At 44.5% G+C, this 21,254-nt stretch overlaps 1 protein-coding gene across 7 annotated transcripts in view; it reads left to right on the top strand.

Annotated features, from left to right (window-relative positions):
• The window catches only part of ITPRID1 (ITPR interacting domain containing 1), a 462,385-nt gene that overhangs the window by 261,745 nt on the left and 179,386 nt on the right, over positions 1-21,254 (top strand). For all 7 annotated transcript variants that reach the window (XM_078688261.1, XM_078688266.1, XM_078688262.1 and 4 more), the window contains 2 exons: positions 3,846-3,926; positions 6,304-6,506. In XM_078688261.1, coding sequence (XP_078544387.1) covers positions 3,846-3,926; positions 6,304-6,506 — 284 coding nt within the window. The remainder of the gene's footprint in view (positions 1-3,845; positions 3,927-6,303; positions 6,507-21,254) is intronic.

Genomic DNA, 21,254 nt, shown 5'->3' with positions numbered 1-21,254 from the left:
CCCACCAGTGAGCACTCAGGAGTAAATTTTGCGAGCTGGCATGTGTGTTATCACATACCACGTCCTTAAAGCGGTAGAGGGCTAAATGTAAGGCAGACATAACCCCCATTCTTGCTTCATGGCAGCTGAAGAGTCTTTTTTGTGAACTTAAAATGTGCTTCTGAAAATGCAGTATCAAGCACATATTTTTGATGCGCCTTGTGGTGACGACCCCGGGTTTGCGGAGCCTTGAAGGTGCCACATAATGCTTCGGCTGCTGCCCATCATCGCCACACTGGAGCGATCCCCCACTCCCTTGCTTCTTTCTACTGTGCGGGCTGTACCGCCTGCTCGTGCCATGTTGGGGGCACGACTTGGGGTAGGCTGGGGTTTACAGCGGAGAGTAGTGGCCTCGTACTTTGCTCCTTAGATCCCAGTGGCTGCTGCCCTCCACTGCTTGAACCCGATGTTTCCCGGGCCACACTTCACACGCAGGCCCTGGCTTGCTTCCTGTGCCTGGGCCGTCCAACAAGGACCGATAATCTCCTGCTCCTTAGCTCTGCTGCTGTGCCATGGATGCCAGCCCATGCTCCCTCAGATGCTGGACAATATCCAATGCCAACCTTCTCCAATGTGGATTGGTCACGGTATGCCTTTCTTGACCTTGCCCCCTTTCTTTACTGAGCCCTTTGCTCAGATTGGGGGGTTAAAACCCTGCTGGCCAATCGCCTGCCCTCTTTTTCTCACACTCCAGGCTCTTTTCGTGGGCATTTTCTTCCTTGCTCCGGAAGGTCCCCCCCTCGGGAAACGTTCTTCGCGGTCACTCCATGGGTCCGGCTCTGCATTCCTGGCCCGCGCCATTATGTGAACTTAAAATTTGCTTCTGACAATGTGGTGTCAGGCACATATTTTATTGTGAGTAATATTTTTAGGACAGCAAAAAATGTACAGATGGAAATTTTAAAATCAATCTAAATTAATCATGTTAACCACTGGAAATCACTTTTAGTGACTTTCTATTATTTGTTGCTCTTCTAAAGAGAATTCTCCCATTCCTCGTAGATTAGCAGTCTCACACTTTAGCAGCAGTCTCACACCCCCTCTCAAACTTGCAGTCACACACTATCAGGACTGTCAAACCCCTTTTACACAAAAGTCACACACAACTGGAAACGCTCTTACATGCCTCATGACGTAGCTGCAAAACCAGTAACGCAGATTTATCTCTTCATTGTTGTTGGGTTTGTGTGTGTGTTATTTTGGATGGATGAATGTGTGACTGCATGAATGAATTACTAAGTTCATGAATAGATGCATGAGGGCTCGGATAAATGGTAAGAGCACAAACTATAAGTGCATGAATCGATAGATGGCTGTCTTAATGGGTTGAAGATTCCAGGTTTGCTTTGCCAATTCTTGTTAGAACTTTCTCCAAAGAGCTTTAGCTGTCTAGCAAGACCTCATGTCAGTTCATCACTCAAAACACACACAGCACATGACATACAGAAAGTGGCTTTGGGTCAACCCTCTTCAGCTGTTTGCGGGTTTTGATAAGCCACTTTTAGGACAATAATCAGTTGGCTATCCAAGATATTAAGAAACAGCCCAAGGCATTTCACAGATGTTTACATAGTTCCTGTGCCAATTTGGCAAGTTGAGAAGGGCTCAAAATTGTACCAGGGGACGAGCTCAATAGTGTCTGCCCTTCACTTTGGCAGCTCAAGCTGGGCATGTCAAACAGTTATGGCTTAACTTATTTTCCTCTCCTGTTGCCCCTTACTTGTTCTGTCCAGTACAGTGGCATTGTTTTTTTTTAAACTAAACACTTCATTTAGATATTTTATCCTTAATAATTATTTCCATTGAAGAAGTAATCTATTTGCGAACAGATTTAGTTTCAACTATATCTTTAATTCTGTTCACGGTCCTGGCACTTTTTATTTGCGATTGAACTGCACTATCAAATCCAATAGTTCAATTTTCAATTGCTGTTGCGCCAGCCAAAGTTTTTTAAATGGCTTCATTAAATGAAAACTGGGCCACCTTCTGTCTACAGTGATTCTGTTTAAAACACATGCTGGGGCTATTCGCTGGTTTCCCCTTTCTACATTTAACTCTTTGTTGTCTGTCGTCCTTTTAAAGCTGGTTACCCACATTTGGCACTTAAAGTGTTATTTGTCAGTGTTGACCCTCACTTTGCTTCCATTGAAACACAATTTAAAACTGACCACACATCGAAATCTGACAAATCCCTGGCAGCAGGGCAGAAGATGCACAGAATATCGAACCAGGAAGAGTACTTGGGAGCATATTTATAAAATGGGTAGCATCACGCTTGCACCAATCAAAGTGGTGCAAGTGACGTGCTAGCTCAAAATCTAATTTATGATGCAACGCAAGGCCACTTTATATGGCCCTGAGTGGCTTCATAAATCTGGAGTAACGCATCGCATTGCAAATCACTGCATACTTTTACCATCCCGGGAAGGCTGTCCATTGGCGCTGCTTGGTTGGTCCCATGCAACACCCATGGTTTTTGATGCATTCCCAGATTTTCCAAAAGTGGTAGACCCTGGAATGCGCCAAAAATATGTGCCTTCTCTGGCCGGCCTAATGGGGAGAAATTACTTTATTTCTCATTGTTATTTCCTCTTTCTATGTGTGCTCACATAGAAAAAGGAATACACTTATCAGGATTGTTTTTGTGCAGGAAGTTCCCATTCCTGCACCAAAAAATCCTGCATGCAACGCAGGCCCCCTTGCACCATGCTGCAAGGGTGCCTGCATTGGCACTATGCAGCCAAAATAACACCGGTGCAGGGACAAAGGCAGGAATGCGCTGTATTCTTTTAAATATAGTGCATTCCTGCCCTTTCCCTGTCACACAGCACAGCAAGGTTTCTTGCTGTGTTGTGCCGCGTGACGTTTTGTAAATATGCCCCCTGGTTTTTCACTGTTAATGTATTTGAGTGGTTTTTATATATTGTTCTCTGCCCCTGATGCTGTGCTGAAGCACTTTGCAGACAGATAGCATACTACTTCGCGGAAGGCATACACGTCAATTATTAATGTATATGAAGTTACAATATGTCATGCTATTTATTATACGGTTGTCACTAGAATCAGGTGTTGGCCGAGCATGTTTGCTTGGTGTGTTTTTCTATTGCTTTCTAAGCCCCTTAAACCTACTCAGAGCTTCAAAGTGTCCCCTGTCATTTGTGACACCAACAGCTAGTCCTGACATTTTAGCCAATAACACTTTACTTGCTTGAAATCTTAAACCCACCCTTCTAACACTAAACATGAGAGTACCTGAAAACATGAACCTACAAGTTCCAAGGTCAGGACTGGCTCCGAAAATCCCTCATGACACAAGGCATTTTATAGCAGATATACTCACAGTGTCATCCCCTATAATTTTGTTTGCAAAATCACAAAAGGTCTTTTCCACCTAGTCCTTCTATATTCCATAGCACAGTACACCTCTAATTCTGTCAAGATCTTATATTTTGAGCACCACTGACATCCCCAATTATTCTTCAGAAGCTGTAACGTTCTGTAGGTGCCTGGAATGGTGAGGAGCCAAACCAGCAAGTCATCGAAAATGCAAGCGAGATCTCTTGATATTAAAAAAGTTTGTTAAAGTTCGAACACTGCCTTTCTATTTGAAAAAAATATGTTATGGATATTGGGAAGAGTGTACAGTGCATATCAATGCTAAACTGAAATGCGTAGTTCTAATCAATCGGCTGCGAAGGTTTTTGATGATTTGCAAAATAATTGTATACAAGCAGAATATAAAACAGGGCATGACGTGATTAAAGAGATGTTGAAATGTTCACATGGTTCTAATTTTCTCCTACTAGATCACTACAGGCAATGATGGATTCTCCTTCAACCTACACACAGGGGGACTCTTCAGAGGAAGTTCCTGTTCAACCCACAAGGTATGTAAGTTGTACATTTTTTTAAAACATGTTCTGTAGTATTTACTTGTTTTCTATACTGGTTATTCTCTATTTCGGTCTTCGATCTTCGGTATGCAGCTACGAGAGGTTTGTCTACTTGTTTTTATTTGTTGAACTTTTTTACCAGCATGGAGCTACTTAGACTACTTCTCTTGCGGGCGTTTTCCAAGATGGCTGGTTTTCTGTCAGGTAATGTACTGCTCTGGTCAGCTATGGAGGCAATTCATTATAACTCGCAATTTAAATTCATGAATGCAAATAATGACACCATATGTTTTTATAAGTATTTCTAAAAAAGTTAAAAGGTATAATAACTATGCCTGAGAACAGGCTTTTAGCGTTGTACATGCAGTGTTCATACAAAATAAGAATCACTGGAAAACAGTAAAACACAATTCAGGGAAAAACCAGGAACGTGGACTGTGAAAAGATATTTTGCCAAGTACAATACATGTTAATTTTGAAATATGTATAAACTAACACAAGTACATGAACTAAACTGCATGTTCTTTTGGTAGAAATGGTACACACATATAAAGCAACTGTCTTTCTCTATTGCTGCTCCATATTTATCTTTCATTTCAGTGAAGCTCAATATAATTATAGCAAGTTAAAGTGAACTGAAAATTATATAGATTTTATTATTTAAACATATCGGACTCTAACAATTAGCAGGCAAACAAATCAGCCAATTAAAATATTTATTCAAATTATGAGCTAATCATCAATGTAGAAAGCTCATGGCTTGCATGATTGATTGAACTAGGACTCACTGTGCCAAGAACTTTCAGATCATCAACTGCAGTAAACTCCTTATGACCACCTAAGCCAACGTCGTGACAATCTTGTGCTTCCACAACCTGAAGATGCTGAGGAAAATCTTCAAATGTCTCCTGACCACCACCAACACATGCAAAATCATCACACATGCCCTCATCATAAGCAAGCTGGACCCTATATGCTGAATCAGCAAACAACTCGCCAGACTGCAAACCATTCAGCACTCATCAGTCAAAGTCAAGTCTCAACTTTCCATGCCACACACGCATCAGACCACACCTCAAGTAACTCCAGTGGCTGCCTATAAAGAAATGAGCACACTTCAACTCCTCACTCACATCTACAAAGCACTACACAACATTGGCCCTGGCTATCTTAATAGCCATATCACCTTTCACAAACCCACCAGACCCATCAGCTGGACTCATACTTGCACACATCCCATGCATAAGCAGAGCCGGCAGTCGGACCTTCAACCTACATCTCACCTAAGGCATAGAATGACCTGCCAGTACACATGCGAGCCTCCTCCTCAATGTTTGCGCTGCGTAAGGTGCTATAGACCTGGCCCCTCCCGCCTATCCTAGGTGAAGCTAGTCCACACCTGCTTAGTGTTAGAATACTCTCCTGGGTGATGCTGCTTGTTACAAATACTCATGAAATAAAGGCCTAACTCAGAAAGCATTTTTGTGCACCCAAGTTCAACCTGAGTGTATAAAACAGAAGTAAAGTTGGATGACGTTTTCCATTTAAAACACTTATGAATGCAGATGTTGCAGTTATTTGTTATATAACACAAGCATTGTCGTTTTCCTTTTCAGATTGTTTTAAATATTCCCACTGATGAAGGGATAGATTTTTCCTAAACACGGAAAGGAACATTAAATTAGGGAAATGTTGAAATTTCATGATTTATCACATGGCAGAAAGATCGAATGACAATCCAAATTCTGGTGCTCTTTGTGTATTTGGTCCAGGGAACACAAATTAGCAATTCATTGTTTATGTACTGTTGTGATAAGGGTCTAAACACGAGAGCACCTTGAAAAACACGAATGTCTTTGGATTAACAAATTGACATGAGAAACATTTATGTTTTAAGATCACCATTCCTCCTTCCCTGTCAATTTTCCTGTGGCCTTGCTAGTTTCCTGAGGATCTGCATGGTTTAATGTGGGGCGTGCACCTCATTGCTTCAAAAGTATCTCAATGTTATAATTAATCGCAAAAAAACACCACTTGAATTTAATTAATTGATTGATAAAGCAGTACATATATAAGCAATCCTTACTCGAAATAGATAAGACTATTATTGCAGTTCAGTGACTTAAGCAAATGATATATTTTCTCCAATCCATAAATATTTTATTTGTATCTCTTCACTAATACTAATATTTTTGTATGAATGTATCTCTGTCAAAGTAAATGCAGTGCTGTAATAGTTCATTTGTCACTTTGATTGACATCAAAAATTGAAATGATATAAAGTGATAATAGGGCAAATATGGCTTGTGATAATGATTTAACTTAACTAATATAAAACACATGATTTTAATTTTTTTTGTCATCAATACAGCATCCCTGAACTTATGAAGCACTGGGAAGCGGACCCGGTTGAGCTGCTTCTAGACTTGGGGTTTGGTAAAGAGGAACCTGACATCACTACTAGAATTCCATCTCGATTCATCAACAGTACTTCCTTATCTAAAGGAATCAACATCCGTGTCTTTCTAGAAGCCCAGAAGCAGCGTATGTCGATTGAGAACCCTAATCTATATGGTGAGCAATGCTACAGAAGTATCATATAGTATGCCCAGTGAAAGAGAAGATGTTTTTACTGTTTTGTATTAGTAAGAAAGGTGTCTGGACATACCCAGGATTCTGTAACGTTTCTTCATAATGGCTACTAAGATACAGAAATGCCTAATTCAGTTTCGTCCATATTTGGCATGTGTTCTCTTCCTTCCAGGGATAAAATATTCAAATGAGCAAGTTCACAGCCCTTAGTCAAATCTGTCCACTGATTCCAATTGTTATGTAAAGTTTGTTTTGTGGGGTAACAACGTTTTTGTATAATACATGTTCACCAATTATATGGTCTTGTAATGCTTTTATGCCGAGGCACCATCTGTTTCCAGATGTGCGTTTTCCAGGTACAGATGGCTTAGTGGGGGAACGCCTGAACATTCCCCGACCCGTAAATGCTGTGGAATGACTGTAGGCTTTTCCCAGCTATCACAAAAAGGGTGGCAGCTGTAGGTAGGTTGCAGAATAGTATTGCTACCTCAGAACAAACAGATGGATGTCCAAATTGGACGTTCACAGAATTCCTGTGCAATTGTGGAGGAAGGGGAAGGTCATCCTTATGGAAAAGGAAGCCTCACCCACATAAATGTGTCATGCTTCATCATCGGCAACCTCTCCACACTTTGGTAGGACAGTCCTCCCAGGGCGGACTTGACCTCCTGTAGGACTTGGAGCATGAGGAAGTTCTTAGATAAAAAAAACTACTGGATAAGAACAGGATCCAGATCAGTGAGTTAAAAATACCTTACAGTTCCCCTGTAAAATGACTTTATTGAATGGAAACCGCTGGTAAGATTAAAGATGAGTGGGATGGTTTTTGAGAACAATGAATCACATCATCTTGGTAGCTAGACCAAAATAATTCTGCCCTCAATGGATAGCCCTAAAGGGTCTTGGACATTCTTCTGGGCCAAGGATCCCTAGCTTCCTCCTAACGACCACTATGCCTAAGTTTTGTGATGTGAGGAAGAGGAAAAGAAAACGTTAAACAATATAGCCTTATAGCCCGCCGTAGCTGGCTATACCGGCTATTAAAGGCCCGCCGAAACTGCGGGACTTTAATAGCCGGTATAGCCCTGCTATGAAGGGCTATAAGGCTATTAGAACATTCTGCCACTAGAGGGCAGAATGTTCTAACAAATTAAACAAAGGGTTCTAGAAGCTCGAGGGGATATAAATCCCCTCGAACTTCGAGAAGCCTTTGTAGAACATTGGAATGTTGCTCTGCGGGCCTTTACCGGCCCATAGAAGCAGGGAGCACTCCATTGTCTGCAATGGAGCTCCCAACATTCCAATGTTCTAATTAATATTATACTCTGGTGAGTCCTACCTGAGATGAAACAATAAGCTACTGGCCTACTAAGACAAAAGGAATATTTTTATATCACCTTCTCTAAGCAAATACACTTTAACGTATTGTGATGTGGGCATAGTCAAGTCTGCCTGGTGGCACTGTCCTACCAGGATGGGGAGAGGTTTCCAATGATGAAACATGACACAATTATAAGGATGACTTTCCACTTCCCTGCATTCTCTCATTTCTGAAAATAAAAGGTCAAAGAATGTTGCATATATGACAATGAATATATTGAATTGAAAAGCTGCTTTTTAGTGTCGTGTTTGTGGTTTTACTCAGTTTTGAATATTTATCTCTCTATAAGAAGTCAATATTCTTTCTAGAAAGGATCATTTCTGAACCCTTTATATTAATGTTGAATGGTCAACATTTCTCACAATTCTTGGTAAAGAATTGTGTCACCCAACAGAACTCTTTGTATGTCCCGGGGTTTGGAACCGCAGGGCATAGCAGGAGCCAGCCCTGTGGGTGGCGGTCGCCAGAGCTATACATGGTTCCAGGAGGGGGGGCGTATGGCCCCCTCCTTTCTGTGCCCAGGACGCTTCGGGAAGCTGGTGATCCCTGGGGCCGAGAATGGCTCGGAGGGGGGCCGTGCCCCCCCTTCTTCTAAAAACTAAAAAAATAAAGCCCGGGGAGGTGGTGGTCCACGGCCTGGAGAGTACACTTGGATGCCCCTTAATATTGACATTAGTCCTGGGAAGGTGGTAGCCCCCATGGCCAGAGGGGATCCGTGCACCCTCCCACATGTATTTAAAAATGTAAAGCCCCAGGGAGGTGTTGATCCCTGGGACGTGGGGGGGCCCATGCAGCCGCCCTGCAATAACTTAAACATGAGCCCCGCGAGGTGGTTGTCCTTGGGGCATAAAGAAGCCCTTGGAGGGGGCGTGCGCCCCCTACTTCTTAATCTACACATGCTCCTGGGATATGGCCCCCCGGAGGCAATATTAAAAGCAAGACCAGGAGACATGGCCTGTTTTTATTTTCGTGAATTGTGCTGTGAATTGTTTAAAAATAAAATGCTTTTCTACCCAGCTGGTGTACCTCTGGGACCCCAGGACCAAGGCTGGGGGTATAGGGTATTCCTACCCTGCCCACTTTTCTCTTTTTCTGCATTTAATTTTGGGAGTTGGCTGAAGCTGATTTCCAAGATGGGTACCAATTCTTCCTGGTTGAAGTGTTGGTAGCTAATCAGAGCTCTGCAGATCTCTACATGAGCTCGCCATTACTCGCAAAGGCTTTGCAATCATAGATATATAAATTTGGATTTCCTTAATTTCATGCAAACTACTAAACCGATTAATACCAAATAACTGAAAGCGTTATCTGCGAACCAAAAGCTACCCTTCTGCCATATTCGGTGTAATTCTGTTTAGCGGTTTGGGTTGTAGCCGTGTTAAAAACTCCTATGGGATTTAACATGGGATACGCGCTTTTTATGACCCACCCCCCTTTTTCTTGGCCTTTTTCTTGCCCCCCCTTTGAAAGATCACCACCAAATGTTCAATGCACTACTAGTACTACTGCCACACTTAAAAAAATTTGATGATTAGTCAAAGGACGCCAAGTTATAGCCAAGTCAAAAAATACTTTTTCTATGGAATCATGGTCTTAACTATAACTACCTACTGGTGATTGCCGGTAGGTAATATAATGTAAGTTGGCACCAGTGTACATAGAGCTGTCTGGCAATTGGTAGATACTACACATACCTAGCCTATGGCAGAATGTTTTTTCACACCAGTGGAGTATCATCCTGTTACAATTGGTCATAATGATGGCATATTCTGGCACGGTTATTGTACAGGTCAGGAAAAGTGAAGTCCGACACAGGGTGCCACTAAAATCTTCAATGGGTTGCCAGTGCTGATGATATGGGGCATGCAAGACTTTCATAGAGTGTATAGCATATTTGTTCATTCCCTAAAATATAGATTTGAAAAATGACAGGACCCAGATCATACACTGGTTAGCGAGAACATATAGACCTAGAGTAAAAGACATGGTTCAGAAGAGTATGTAATCCAAAAATGAAAGAGGTGCTTCAGTTTTTTAGGAAAATGAGCACAGTTAGTACAAAAGATTCTATAGTCCATAATTGTACAATATATGAGATTCCCACCAATAAATACCTGAAGTCATAAAGGTTTCAGTGTTTTCATGACACCATCAGCATGCCCCGTAACCAATGGCAGATGGCTTTTTTTCTGAACAGCTAGTTGCTATATATGGGTAATGTTTTTACAGCCTCTTTTTCTATCTGCGTACTCTTCACATTGCTGTTAAATAATTCTGATTCTGAAGGTTGTGGATGCTATTTTTATTGCAGTGTTTTGATTTATGTATATAGATGGGCTGATTTCTTTCGTGACTTTTTCATCCTCATGCCTTGCTAAGTTAATATCAGACACTACCAGGTAGGTAACCCAGCAGACCTTACTAATCCAACCATAAATGTGGGTCTAAGACCTCTAATCTTCCACCTTGATAGTGATGTTCATCTACTCTCCGCTTCTCAGCTCAAGGGTTCTGTAAGCAGAGCATGAAAATCTGATCCTTGAAAAATCACAAGACATCTAGGGCCAGATGTACATAGACTTCTGTTTGCGATTTCCTAAAAGCGAATTTTAGTGATTAGCTATTAGGAAATCACAAACAGCTATGTACAACAGTGTGGTTTACACTGTTTGCGATTTCCAATGGGTCGCAAGGGACCTGCCTCATTAATATTCATAAGGCAGGTCACAGTTTGTGACCCATTGGGAATTGATAGCACTCACAAGTATGGTGGCCTTCTGGGGTTAGCAGACCACCATGTCTGTGACTGCTTTTTAAATAAAGCAGATCTTTATTTTGAAATACAGCCCATTTTCAGTAAAGGGAATGGGATGCATTTAAAAAAGAAAAAAAGAAAAGTTTACTTTTTATTTTTTAAGAGTAGGCATTGGTCCTTGGGGCCAAAACATCCCCACTTCAACTGGAGGAGCCATTCAAAATGCCTCATGTTGGTGATTGCTAGTGATGCAGTACTGGGTAGAGAGAACTGTTTTTATTTTTCTGTACGCTGGATGGTCCTTCGAAACAGTTAAGTAAAACTATTCACTTGCACGCAGAATTGTAGGTGTTGGTCCCTAAAGGGCCTATTTAGAAAAGGATAAATTCACAGTAATGTCACCACCCTCCCGCAGTAGACTAGTCTAGTCTATACATTTCTAGAGCACATGGTGACCCGAATGGACCTCCCAGTACTGTGCTACAAATATCCAGACCATATTACACCCTCATTTAGACAAACTGCAATGCTATATATATGCTGGTGGGAATTCTATCAGTGGATTCTACAAGGACAGATAATCTGCAAATGAACATTTACTATTGCTGTCACGAATCAGTAGATTTTCACATTTACTTTCACCACCCATTTCTAAATCAGATTCAAAATATCTGACCAAGGATTGATAAAAACTATTTTTAAATGTATATTTACAATTCATCCCAATTGGACAGCTGCACGAGGTTCCCCTCTGTCTGACTACGACCCTTGTTTCAAGGGCATGCGATAACTGTTCAAGTCAGGGTATACCTTTGTAAGAGCGCAACAGGGTAACCGTATGCAGCGGCCTAAATTGCTGCTCTTCTGTGTTTCCCTGTAGGAAGGCCTTCTAACTTTATATTTTTCTATCTTCTCCTTTTTTCTTACTCTGTGTTGACTTTTATATTTGACCAAACGTGGAGAGAAATTGCCACCCAAAGGTAGTCCCCTTAAAGGCAAATGTTCCTCGTGCATCGGAAGCTCCAAAGTCAAGTCCATCTGTGCCCGTGTCTGCCACTTGTTGACGGCAGATGCCATGACCCCTGGACGTTTACCATCAGGATCGAAAGTAACGATTTATTACACCTCCCAGCCGCTTCTAGCACTATGAAAAGAAGTTGAGAGTAGCCATAATTGTGGTATTTTGGGCTAGTCAGCTATAGTGGGCCCTTTCACTTGTTTAAACTGTTATTGGGAGTGCACTCTGGATTGGGCCCTAGTCTGGGGTAAACAGAACAACATATGTATAACCCAACTCTTGCCTATCAACATCTCAGTCAACAACATTATATAAGTGCCATATCCTTACCTAAGCATTGTACTCAAATCTGAGATGTGATACACAGTGGGGGACCAGATTTATGCTTTATTATGGAAACATGGCTCAACTCGACTACAAACCTGCATGTATTTACAACTCTACCCAAAAACTATAACATTATTAAGATAAATCAAAAGGACACAGTGGCGGGCCGGATTACCTTGATCTATAAAGAAAGGCTGAAGTGCCACATGTTGGACTCCACTCCCCTGGTGAATAGCGAATGAATGTTAATAAAAATATCTCGGAACAATTCGCTCCCATAGACGGAGATTTGGGATATAGGAACCTGGCCCAACGCAAATTTTAGTTTCTAACTAGAGCTTCTCAAGCAATTAAATGTGATTATTTGCTCTTAGTGGGCGATTTCAAATTCATTTTGATGAAGCTGCAGACCCAGTCTTTGCCAAATTAAAGGATGATTTGTCAGCACTTAATGTAATTCAAATAGTTATCAAACCTAGCATATAGCTGGCCATATTCTGGACCTAATTTTTACCACTATGAAATCTTTAAAATTTGCTTCCCCCTCACCTTTACTCTGGTTGGATCACTATTTGTTAGACTTTTAATTTAATTTGTATTCGAGCAGATACCTTCTCCTAATACTAGAGTCAGTAACTCCAAGTATAGGACCTGGAAAAACATTTCTAGTGAGAACCTCAAAAAGGAACTTCAATTCTCTTTTCTGACTCCCAAAATAAATGCTAATATAGCAACTGCCCTATTCAACTCTACCATGGAAAAGGCCATTGACAATCTATTCCCTTTAAGGACTAGCAAGTTTCCTAGGCACTCTACCACAGCAAATTAGTACTCCCCAAAGTAATGCAGTTGCAAACAAATGCAGACGTCTAGAAAGAAGGTTGCAAAAACTGAGAATTTAGTGGCTAGAAATAATTTTTAAACAGTTATCATAAATTAATATGCCAAGCTCGCAGAGATTATTTTATGCACAGGATCCAGGAGAATACGCATTCTTCCAGTACAATCTTTTAGGTAATCAAGAAATGGCTTGACTCAGGTTTTTGAAAAACAAATAAATCTCCAGCTCTTCCAAACCCTGAAAAAGCATGGTTTTATTGACATTACACAAGCAGGGGCAGAGCAAGCCATTGTACAGAAACCACTCTAATGGAGGTAAATGATAACATTGGTAGATGAGGCTAAATCAATGGCCTTATTGTTTTTTTGACCGATCGGCATTGTACCCCATGGTTTCTCACCATGCACTTTTAGAATGTCTGCATGAGATTGGACTGAATGGAAAAGCTCTTAAATGGTTCCAATAATTGTTAGTTGGCCGCACACATTCGATTCACCTCCCCCTGTTCAGATACGATACCACATCAGTTACTTGTGGTGTTCTCCATGGTCATCTCTGACTTCGGCACTATTTAATATAAGTATATGGCACCTCTGGGACCTATTGTTCATTTTAAAGGTTTCAACATTCTTTCCTATGCAGATGATGCCTGGCTAATAGTGTCAATTGCTGAAAATGTTGAAACCACAAGACAATATCTTGTGGAGTACCTTGCAGAAGTGTCAGTCTGGATGCATGATCATTGCTTAAAGCTGGATGGAGACAAGACCAATGGGATTCTATTCAGCAAGATAGATTCCATTTGGTCCAGTTTATGGTGTCCCGAGAATCCTGGCCCTGCTCCTAATCCCAAGATTTCCCCCAGGAACTAGCCGTCATCATAGACAATGATCTGTCTATGAACGAACAGGTAACAGTGGGGTGTGGCATCTGCTACGCTATTCTCCGTCTTTTATATAAGATCTTTAGCTGATTTTCAATGCCAGGCACAATACTATCATCCAGGCTCTTATTATGTGTAACCTGCGCTATGGCAATGCTTTGTATATAAGCATACTAAAGTATACCAAAAAGCGATGGATGAAATGCTTAAATTAATCTCAGCCACTGGTAATTACTCAAACCACATCCCTGTCCATTTTAATTTTGCATACCATGCCACCTCAGTTTAGACCCACACATCTGCAAATCAGTCTTGACCCTGCTCCAAAGGGTAAATCCTGCCTTAACTGCCCATGAAGAGCCTCCCTGAACCAGAACACTAGCAACCCAGAACAGGTAACAGCGGAGTATGGCATCTGCCATGCTATTCCCTGTATGTTACATAAGGTTTTTAGCTTCTTGCCAATGTATTGCTGCCGTACTATCATCCAGGCTCCTCGTCAATGGAAATGCTTTGTAGGTAAGTATGGCAGACTCTGTTTTATCAGTTATAAGTTATTTATAATGGTGCAGCCAGACTACTTTGCAATCTGCCAAAGAGATCACCATCAACTCCAACTTTAAAAACATTCCACTGGTGGCCAGCACGCAAGAGGCCAATCTTCAAGTTGCTCTGTCATGTTCATCTGACCTTCTGTAGATCCAAACCTGTTTATTTGCGCAATAGAATTATAAGTTATCAGCCAACAAGTGCCTTAAGATCCTCTAATCATGCCATTATGAAGCCCCTCCAGAACGGGAGGCGAGCATTCTTCTATGTAGCAGCAAGGCACAGAAACAGTGTACCACTTAAGATACGACTCATCTTTGAACTTAATACCTTCAGGAAATCCTTAAAAACCTGGCTGTTTAATTTTTAAACCATCTTCTGGAGTTTATGTTTTCTCTCCCTATCATGCTAGACTGTGCAAGGATATCCCTTTGGTGATGGGTTTTGCTGATTTACAAATCTTTAACAACCAGTATGTTGGCTCTTTAACAGCTTCCTCAGATAAAAAGGTTTAGATGGAATGACCAGTCAGGGTGACAGGGCAGAAGAGTCTGGCAATGGATATTTTTCATTCAATAAACATGTAAAGATTGCCGGTGAGGATATGATTAAGATTTGTGGCCAGGCCATATACTCACTGTTAGACCTGGCATCATTGGCATGAGTCTCTCCTCCGTTTTTTCTGTTTGCCTCCTCTGTTTACGATGTTTTTGCTGGTATATGCTTTGGGCACTGTGCCACTGCTGATCAGTGCCACAGTGCAAGTGCTCCCTATGTGAAATTGCTGTAGTGATTGACTTCCATGTTTGGCTTATTTGGTTTACTATCAGTCCCTAGTAGAGTGCACCAGGAGAGCCAGGGCTTGTAAATACAAATGCTGCTAGTGGGCCTGCAGCACATGTTGTGCCACCCACAAGAGCGGCCTAGTAAAAGTATGTCTGAAGGTCTGCCATTGCCAGACCACGTGCAGTCTGACTGTCACGAGGACTGCGCAAGTACACCTACTTGCCAGTCCCTAAACCTTCCCTTAACTTCATGTTAGTCACCCCTATGGTAGGCCCACGGGCAGGGTGCATTGTAAGCATAAGGTAGGACAAGCCTGATAAGGTTGGCATGTCCTAATAGTGAATTACATCCATAGTCGTTTTTCACTATTGTGAGGTAGCCTGCTCTCCATCAGTTAGAATGGGCTGCCAGGATTATTAATGCGATAATCCTAGCGGGCTCGGGGAGCATGGTGCAATGTCGAGTTTGGTATCCCTGAACTCAGGGTTTAATAACGCATCCGTTTGTGTGGATGGTTTTTGGACTCTGTGTTTGAAAATAGCACTTTTAGAAAGTAGCTATTTTCTTGTCTAACTGTCTACCGGTCTCTGCTGGTTCTGGTGTGCGTGTGACAGGAGCTGGGTGGCTCCAGAGAGTCTGAATGAGTCAGTGTGGGATGAGTGGGGCATTTGCATTGAGAGTAGGGGAGAGTAGCTCTTGATAGCCTGCCCTGCCTGATACAATGTTGGCTCCGCCCCCCTGCCAGGCGACTGATGACTCTGTGCTTGCCTGGGACTTTCCTGGCCCGCCTCCTGCCGGGCAGCTGATGGCCCTGCCCCTGCCAGTGACAATGCTGGCTCCGCTCCTGCTGAGCGGCTGAGGACTCTGCCCTGCCCAGTGAATAGGCCAGGTGCTCTGGCCTGGCAACACCCACAACAAACCCAGGATGGGGGGAAATTCCCCTGCATGGACAAAGGGATCAAAGCCAAAAAGGGGTATAAGAGAAGGACCCCTGAACCAAGAAATCAGATCACTTCTGACAAGGAAACCTGAACCAAGGACAAGAAGCCTGCTGATCTAAGGACTGCCTACCCCTTCTGCCAGAGTGCTGTTTGTTGGGGGAATCCTGCATTGCTTCTTTATTTTTGCCAAGGAACCAGGAGAGAGGAACTGTGTGTGTACTCTCACTCTTTGCTGAGAAAATCTCCAAGGGCTGGAAGAGTGCCAGTCTCCTGTTGAAGTCACAGGGCTAAAGGACTTCATCTGCTTAAAGTGCTATATGCTGGAATTTGTGAATCCAGCACCTCTGAAAGAATCCAGCAATCTCGACGCCGACGGACGCCGCCGAATCCAGCTCGACATCGTGAGTAACGGCTCCAGTGTCCCGCTTCCTCGACGCCGGCCGCCGGGCCCGATCGACGCCAGCAGCAACGCCAGTGAGTAGTGAGTTCGGCTCCAGCTCCAAGTGACCCCGTGTCTGCACCGCCGCTGATCGCATCGACTTCGAGCCCTCTCGACGCCGTGAGCGCTGCTCACTCTTGCAACATCGACATCGACGACGCCGTATCCTGCTTCATCCCGTGAGCGCTGCTCCCGTCTGACTTCGGTCGACGCCGCTGCAGATCGCCCCGGCTCCGAGGCCCGATCGACGCCGAAGACGCGACGCCGGACATCTCGACGCCGCTGATCATCGAGTGCTTCACTTTTCCAAGGTACTGTGTTGTTGGGGTCTGTGCGACTCCGGGCTCGACGTAGCGCTCCTCGCGGTCGACGCCGAACCTTTGGATTAACTTTGCCTCGACGTCGTGTGACTCCCGTGTGGGTTACATTGTTGCCAAGAACTTTGATTTAGAGAAGAAGAGTTGCTTTTGATACTAAAGACTTTTGTGCTAAGAAGAAACCGTGCTTGAACTATTATTTTTCCTTCCAACAGTATTTATTAAGATTGTGGTATATTTTTGTCGTTATTTGGTCTTGTGCTAAGCCTTATATAAAAATACTTATTTTTATAATACTACTGTGTCGTGTCCATTTGTAGTGTATTCACTTTATTACTGTATGTGGTCATAAATGCTTAACGCACTGCCTCTGAGATAAGCCTGTCTGCTTTGCCAAGCTACCAAGGGGGTGAGCAGGGGTTATCTAAGTGTGTGATCTCCTTGCCCTGACTAGAAAAGGTGTGTCCCTATTTGTCAGAAGTGTATACCTCTGCCAACTAGAGACAGCCGCTTCTAACATTGGTGGGTCAGCGGTGGGATTTTGAACTTTGCATTTATGACCCATGTGCAGTGATTAGTGTGTGCTACATAGTGAAAGCAGACCATAGCGCAGCCACAATCTGTTTTGGTTGGATAATCTAGTTTTGTTCTCCGCTTTTCCTGAAGCTTGATTTTTTTGAACACTGTCAGTTTTAACCATGAGTGATACCGGAGTCACTCCCCTTGTTGTTGTTGAGGAGGAATTTGATAGAGCCAAGATAGGGACATACGAAAAGAAGCAGCTGCAATACTTTTGCAAGCAGTTTAAAGTTCCTACCAAAGGTATCTCCAGGAAACCAGAATTTCTCAAAGCATTGCAGGCCTGGTTAGAGGCCAGAGACCCCTCTGCCCCGGTGGTGGTACCGACAGAGGAAGGGGAGGAGGAAGTGCCCGTGACTGGGCCTGTATCCCCTCCTGGCAGCAGTGTTTCCTCCAAAGGTCTTTCCCCTGAAGAAAGAGAAGAAAGGGCGAAGGAGCGAGCCTACAACGTGGAAATGGCAAAACTTAAGATAAATGGGCAGTTGGAGATAGAGAATGCAAGAGGCAGGAGAGAAGCTGATTTGGAGATCAAAAGATTAGAGTTTGAAAGAGAGAAGTTAGCTTTTGAGCGTGATACCAAGTTGAGGGAGTTGGAGCTCCAAGCTAAAAAGTTAGAATTGAATCCCTCTGGTGGCAGCGTCCCATCTGTGCCTGCAGAAAGTAGGTTTTATTTTCCCAAAGATGTGATCAAAGATTTTCAGAAGAATGAGGATATTGGTCAGTGGTTTAAAGCATATGAGTTAGCATTGTTGGCCCACCGGGTCCCTGAGAAGGATTGGGGAGCGGGGTTGTGGGGTCGCTTTGTGAATGAGGGAAGAGATACCCTGTTAGACATGCCTGTTGAAGATAGGATGTCTTATGCTCATATGAAGGATGCTTTAATGTTAAGGTATGGCCTAACCCCAGAAAAGTACAGACAGGCCTTTAGAGAATGTAAGAAGTTGCCTGGTACCACGTGGGTGGAGTATGTGTCATATTTTTGCAGAGCCATGGATGGTTGGGTAAAGGGCAGCAAAGTGGAAAGTTATGATGCTCTTTATGATTTGTTTGCTTGGGAGCACTTGTCTAATAACTGTTTTCCAGAGCTGCGCCAGCACCTTATTGATAGCAAGATATCTAACCCTAGAAAACTTGCTGAAGAGGCGGACCGCTGGGTCAGTACCAGGGTCCACAAGGGTCCAGTGGGAGACTCAGCCAAAGGTGGGCAGGGTCCCCAGCAGAAGAGTGGGGGGGACAGGGGTAAACAGAAGGAGTCCCAGAAAGGGCCCCAAAGTAATCCCCAAGGGAACCAAGGGAAAGGTTCCCAGCCTCCCCCTGTGAAGAAATCAGAGGCCCCGCCAGGTAAACCTGGTCATAGGGGCCCACTGACCTGCTTCGTTTGTAAGCAGGTAGGACACCGTTTTTATGACCCTCAGTGTCCCTTGAAGAAGTCTGGTGCACTACCCAGTGCACCACCCCGTCAGTTGGCTAGTGTAGCTCTGGGAGGGGAGGAGATGGTTGCCCATGGTGGGGAGGGTCCCGCGGAGATGTCCCTGGTCTCTCTAGGAGACATGGAATTGGTCCCTCCACCCCCTCTGCCTAGTAACACTAAGAAATATAGGCAGTGGGTGACCATTAATGGCCATAGAGTGGAAGCTCTCAGAGACACCGGAGCGAGTGTGACAGCTGTCAAGTGTCACTTGGTGTCGAGAGAGCAGGTTGTCCCCCACGCATTCTACCCTGTGATAGCTGCTGACAACTCCCAGAAAGAGTGTGAGGTAGCTCAAGTTTCCTTTGAATGGGGGGGAGTTTCAGGTACTCTTCAAGTTGCTGTAAGGCCCGCCATGCCTGTTGATTGTCTCCTGGGCAACGATTTGGAAGACTCCCCTTGGGCTAAGGTGGAGAGGGAGACACATTTGAAAATGTTGGGTGTGCCAGAGTGGGTGTGTGCAACCACTCGATCCATGACAGCAAGTAAGGGTGTTGATGGGGTTCTGGAGCCTGAAAGTATGGCCCAGGACCCAGCGGTGAAGAGAAGAGGCAGGGGGCGCGGGAAACCGTCCCCCGTAGTTCCCGTGGTCCAGGAGGAGGCAGACCTCGAGGGGGATGCCCTGGAACCCACAGGTGAACAAGTTGCCGAACTGGGAGACCTGCCCGAGCTGACCCATTGGCAGCAGGATGGTGGTCCCTCCAGGGAGGAATTCTGTGCAGAACAGAAAGTGTGCCCTTCTCTTGTGGGTATGAGGCAGCAGGCCTCAGCCCAAACCTCAGGTGATCAGTCAGGGTCACATTTTGTGTACTGGGAGAACGACCTCCTGTATAGCGAGCCTAAGGCTGCTGAGCCTGGGTCAGCCCGTGTGCTGGTGGTACCCCAGCGCTTCAGAGCCTTCCTACTGGGTTTGGCTCATGACGTTCCGTTAGCTGGACATCTGGGGCAGGACAAGACCTATGACAGGCTTGTCACCCATTTCTATTGGCCTCAGATGCGGAGGGATGTAGACATCCAGTGCAAGACCTGTCAGACTTGCCAGGCAAGTGGGAAGAGCGGGCGGAAGCAGAAGGCTCCCCTCCAACCTTTTCCCGTGGTCAGTACCCCCTTTGACCGGGTGGGGATTTACATTGTTGGGCCACTGGACCCCAAGACAGCCCTGGGCAACAGGTTCATCCTGGTCTTGGTGGACCATGCCACACGGTACCCGGAAGCCATCCCTCTCAGAACAGTGACTGCCCCCGTGGTGGGACGGGCGCTGATGGGTGTTTTCTCCCGAATGGGGTTCCCCAGAGAGGTGGTGTCAGACCGGGGCACCAACTTCATTTCCAACTATATGAAGTCGCTGTGGAAGGAGTGTGGGGTAACTTATAAGTTCACCACTCCTTACCACCCTCAAGGTAATGGGTTGGTTGAAAGATTCAACCGTACCCTTAAAGGCATGATCATGGGTCTTGAAGAACCAATGAGGCGTAAATGGGACGTCCTCTTGCCATGCCTGTTGTTTGCTTACCGTGAGGTGCCACAGAAGTCTCTAGGGTTCAGCCCCTTTGAGCTTTTGTATGGTCACCCGGTAAGAGGACCTTTAAGTCTGGTCAAAGAAGGCTGGGAGCAATCTCCCAGGAAACCTCCCCAGGATGTATACAGTTACATGCTGGCCTTTAGGAACCAGACTAGGCGCTTCAGGGATCTTGCTCAGGCAAATCTGGAGGCCAGCCAGGAGGAGATGAAGCGGTGGTACGACCAGAGGGCCACTCTGGTAGAGCTTCAGCCTGGACAGAAAGTTTGGGTCATGTCCCCTGTGGAACCTTGTGCGCTCAAGGACAGGTGGACTGGACCATTCGAGGTTGTGGAGAAGAAGAGCGATGTCACCTACCTGGTGGATTTAAAGTCTCCCAGGAACCCCTTGCGGGTCCTGCATGTCAACCGTTTGAAGCCCCACTTAGAAAGGTCCGAAGTGGGCATGCTCCTAGCTACAGATGCTGGAATGGAGGAGGAGAGTGAGCCTCTTCCTGACCTCCTGTATGCAAAAGAGCAAGATGGGTCAGTGGATGGTGTTGTCCTCTCTGACACACTGACCCCTGAACAACAGCAGGATTGTCGCCATTTGTTGGGGCAATTCCCTGATCTGTTTTCCTTGATTCCTGGTGTTACTCAGTGGTGTGTCCATGATGTAGACACCGGGGACAGCACTCCTGTCAAGCACAAGGCTTACAGAGTGACTGACAAGGTCAGAGCATACATCAAGGAGGAGGTCTCCAAGATGTTTGCCCTAGGGGTGGTTGAGTCCTCTAGCAGTCCTTGGGCCAGCCCCGTGGTCTTGGTTCCAAAGGCTGCAGCGCCTGGTGCTTCACCGGAACTTCGGTTCTGTGTGGATTACCGAGGACTCAATTCAGTCACCAAGACTGACGCGCACCCCATCCCCAGAGCTGATGAGCTCATCGAT

This window comes from Lissotriton helveticus, chromosome 4_1 (assembly GCF_964261635.1).
Source record: "Lissotriton helveticus chromosome 4_1, aLisHel1.1, whole genome shotgun sequence".
Lineage (NCBI taxonomy): Eukaryota > Metazoa > Chordata > Amphibia > Caudata > Salamandridae > Lissotriton > Lissotriton helveticus.
This window is presented reverse-complemented; position numbering and strand designations above follow the sequence as displayed.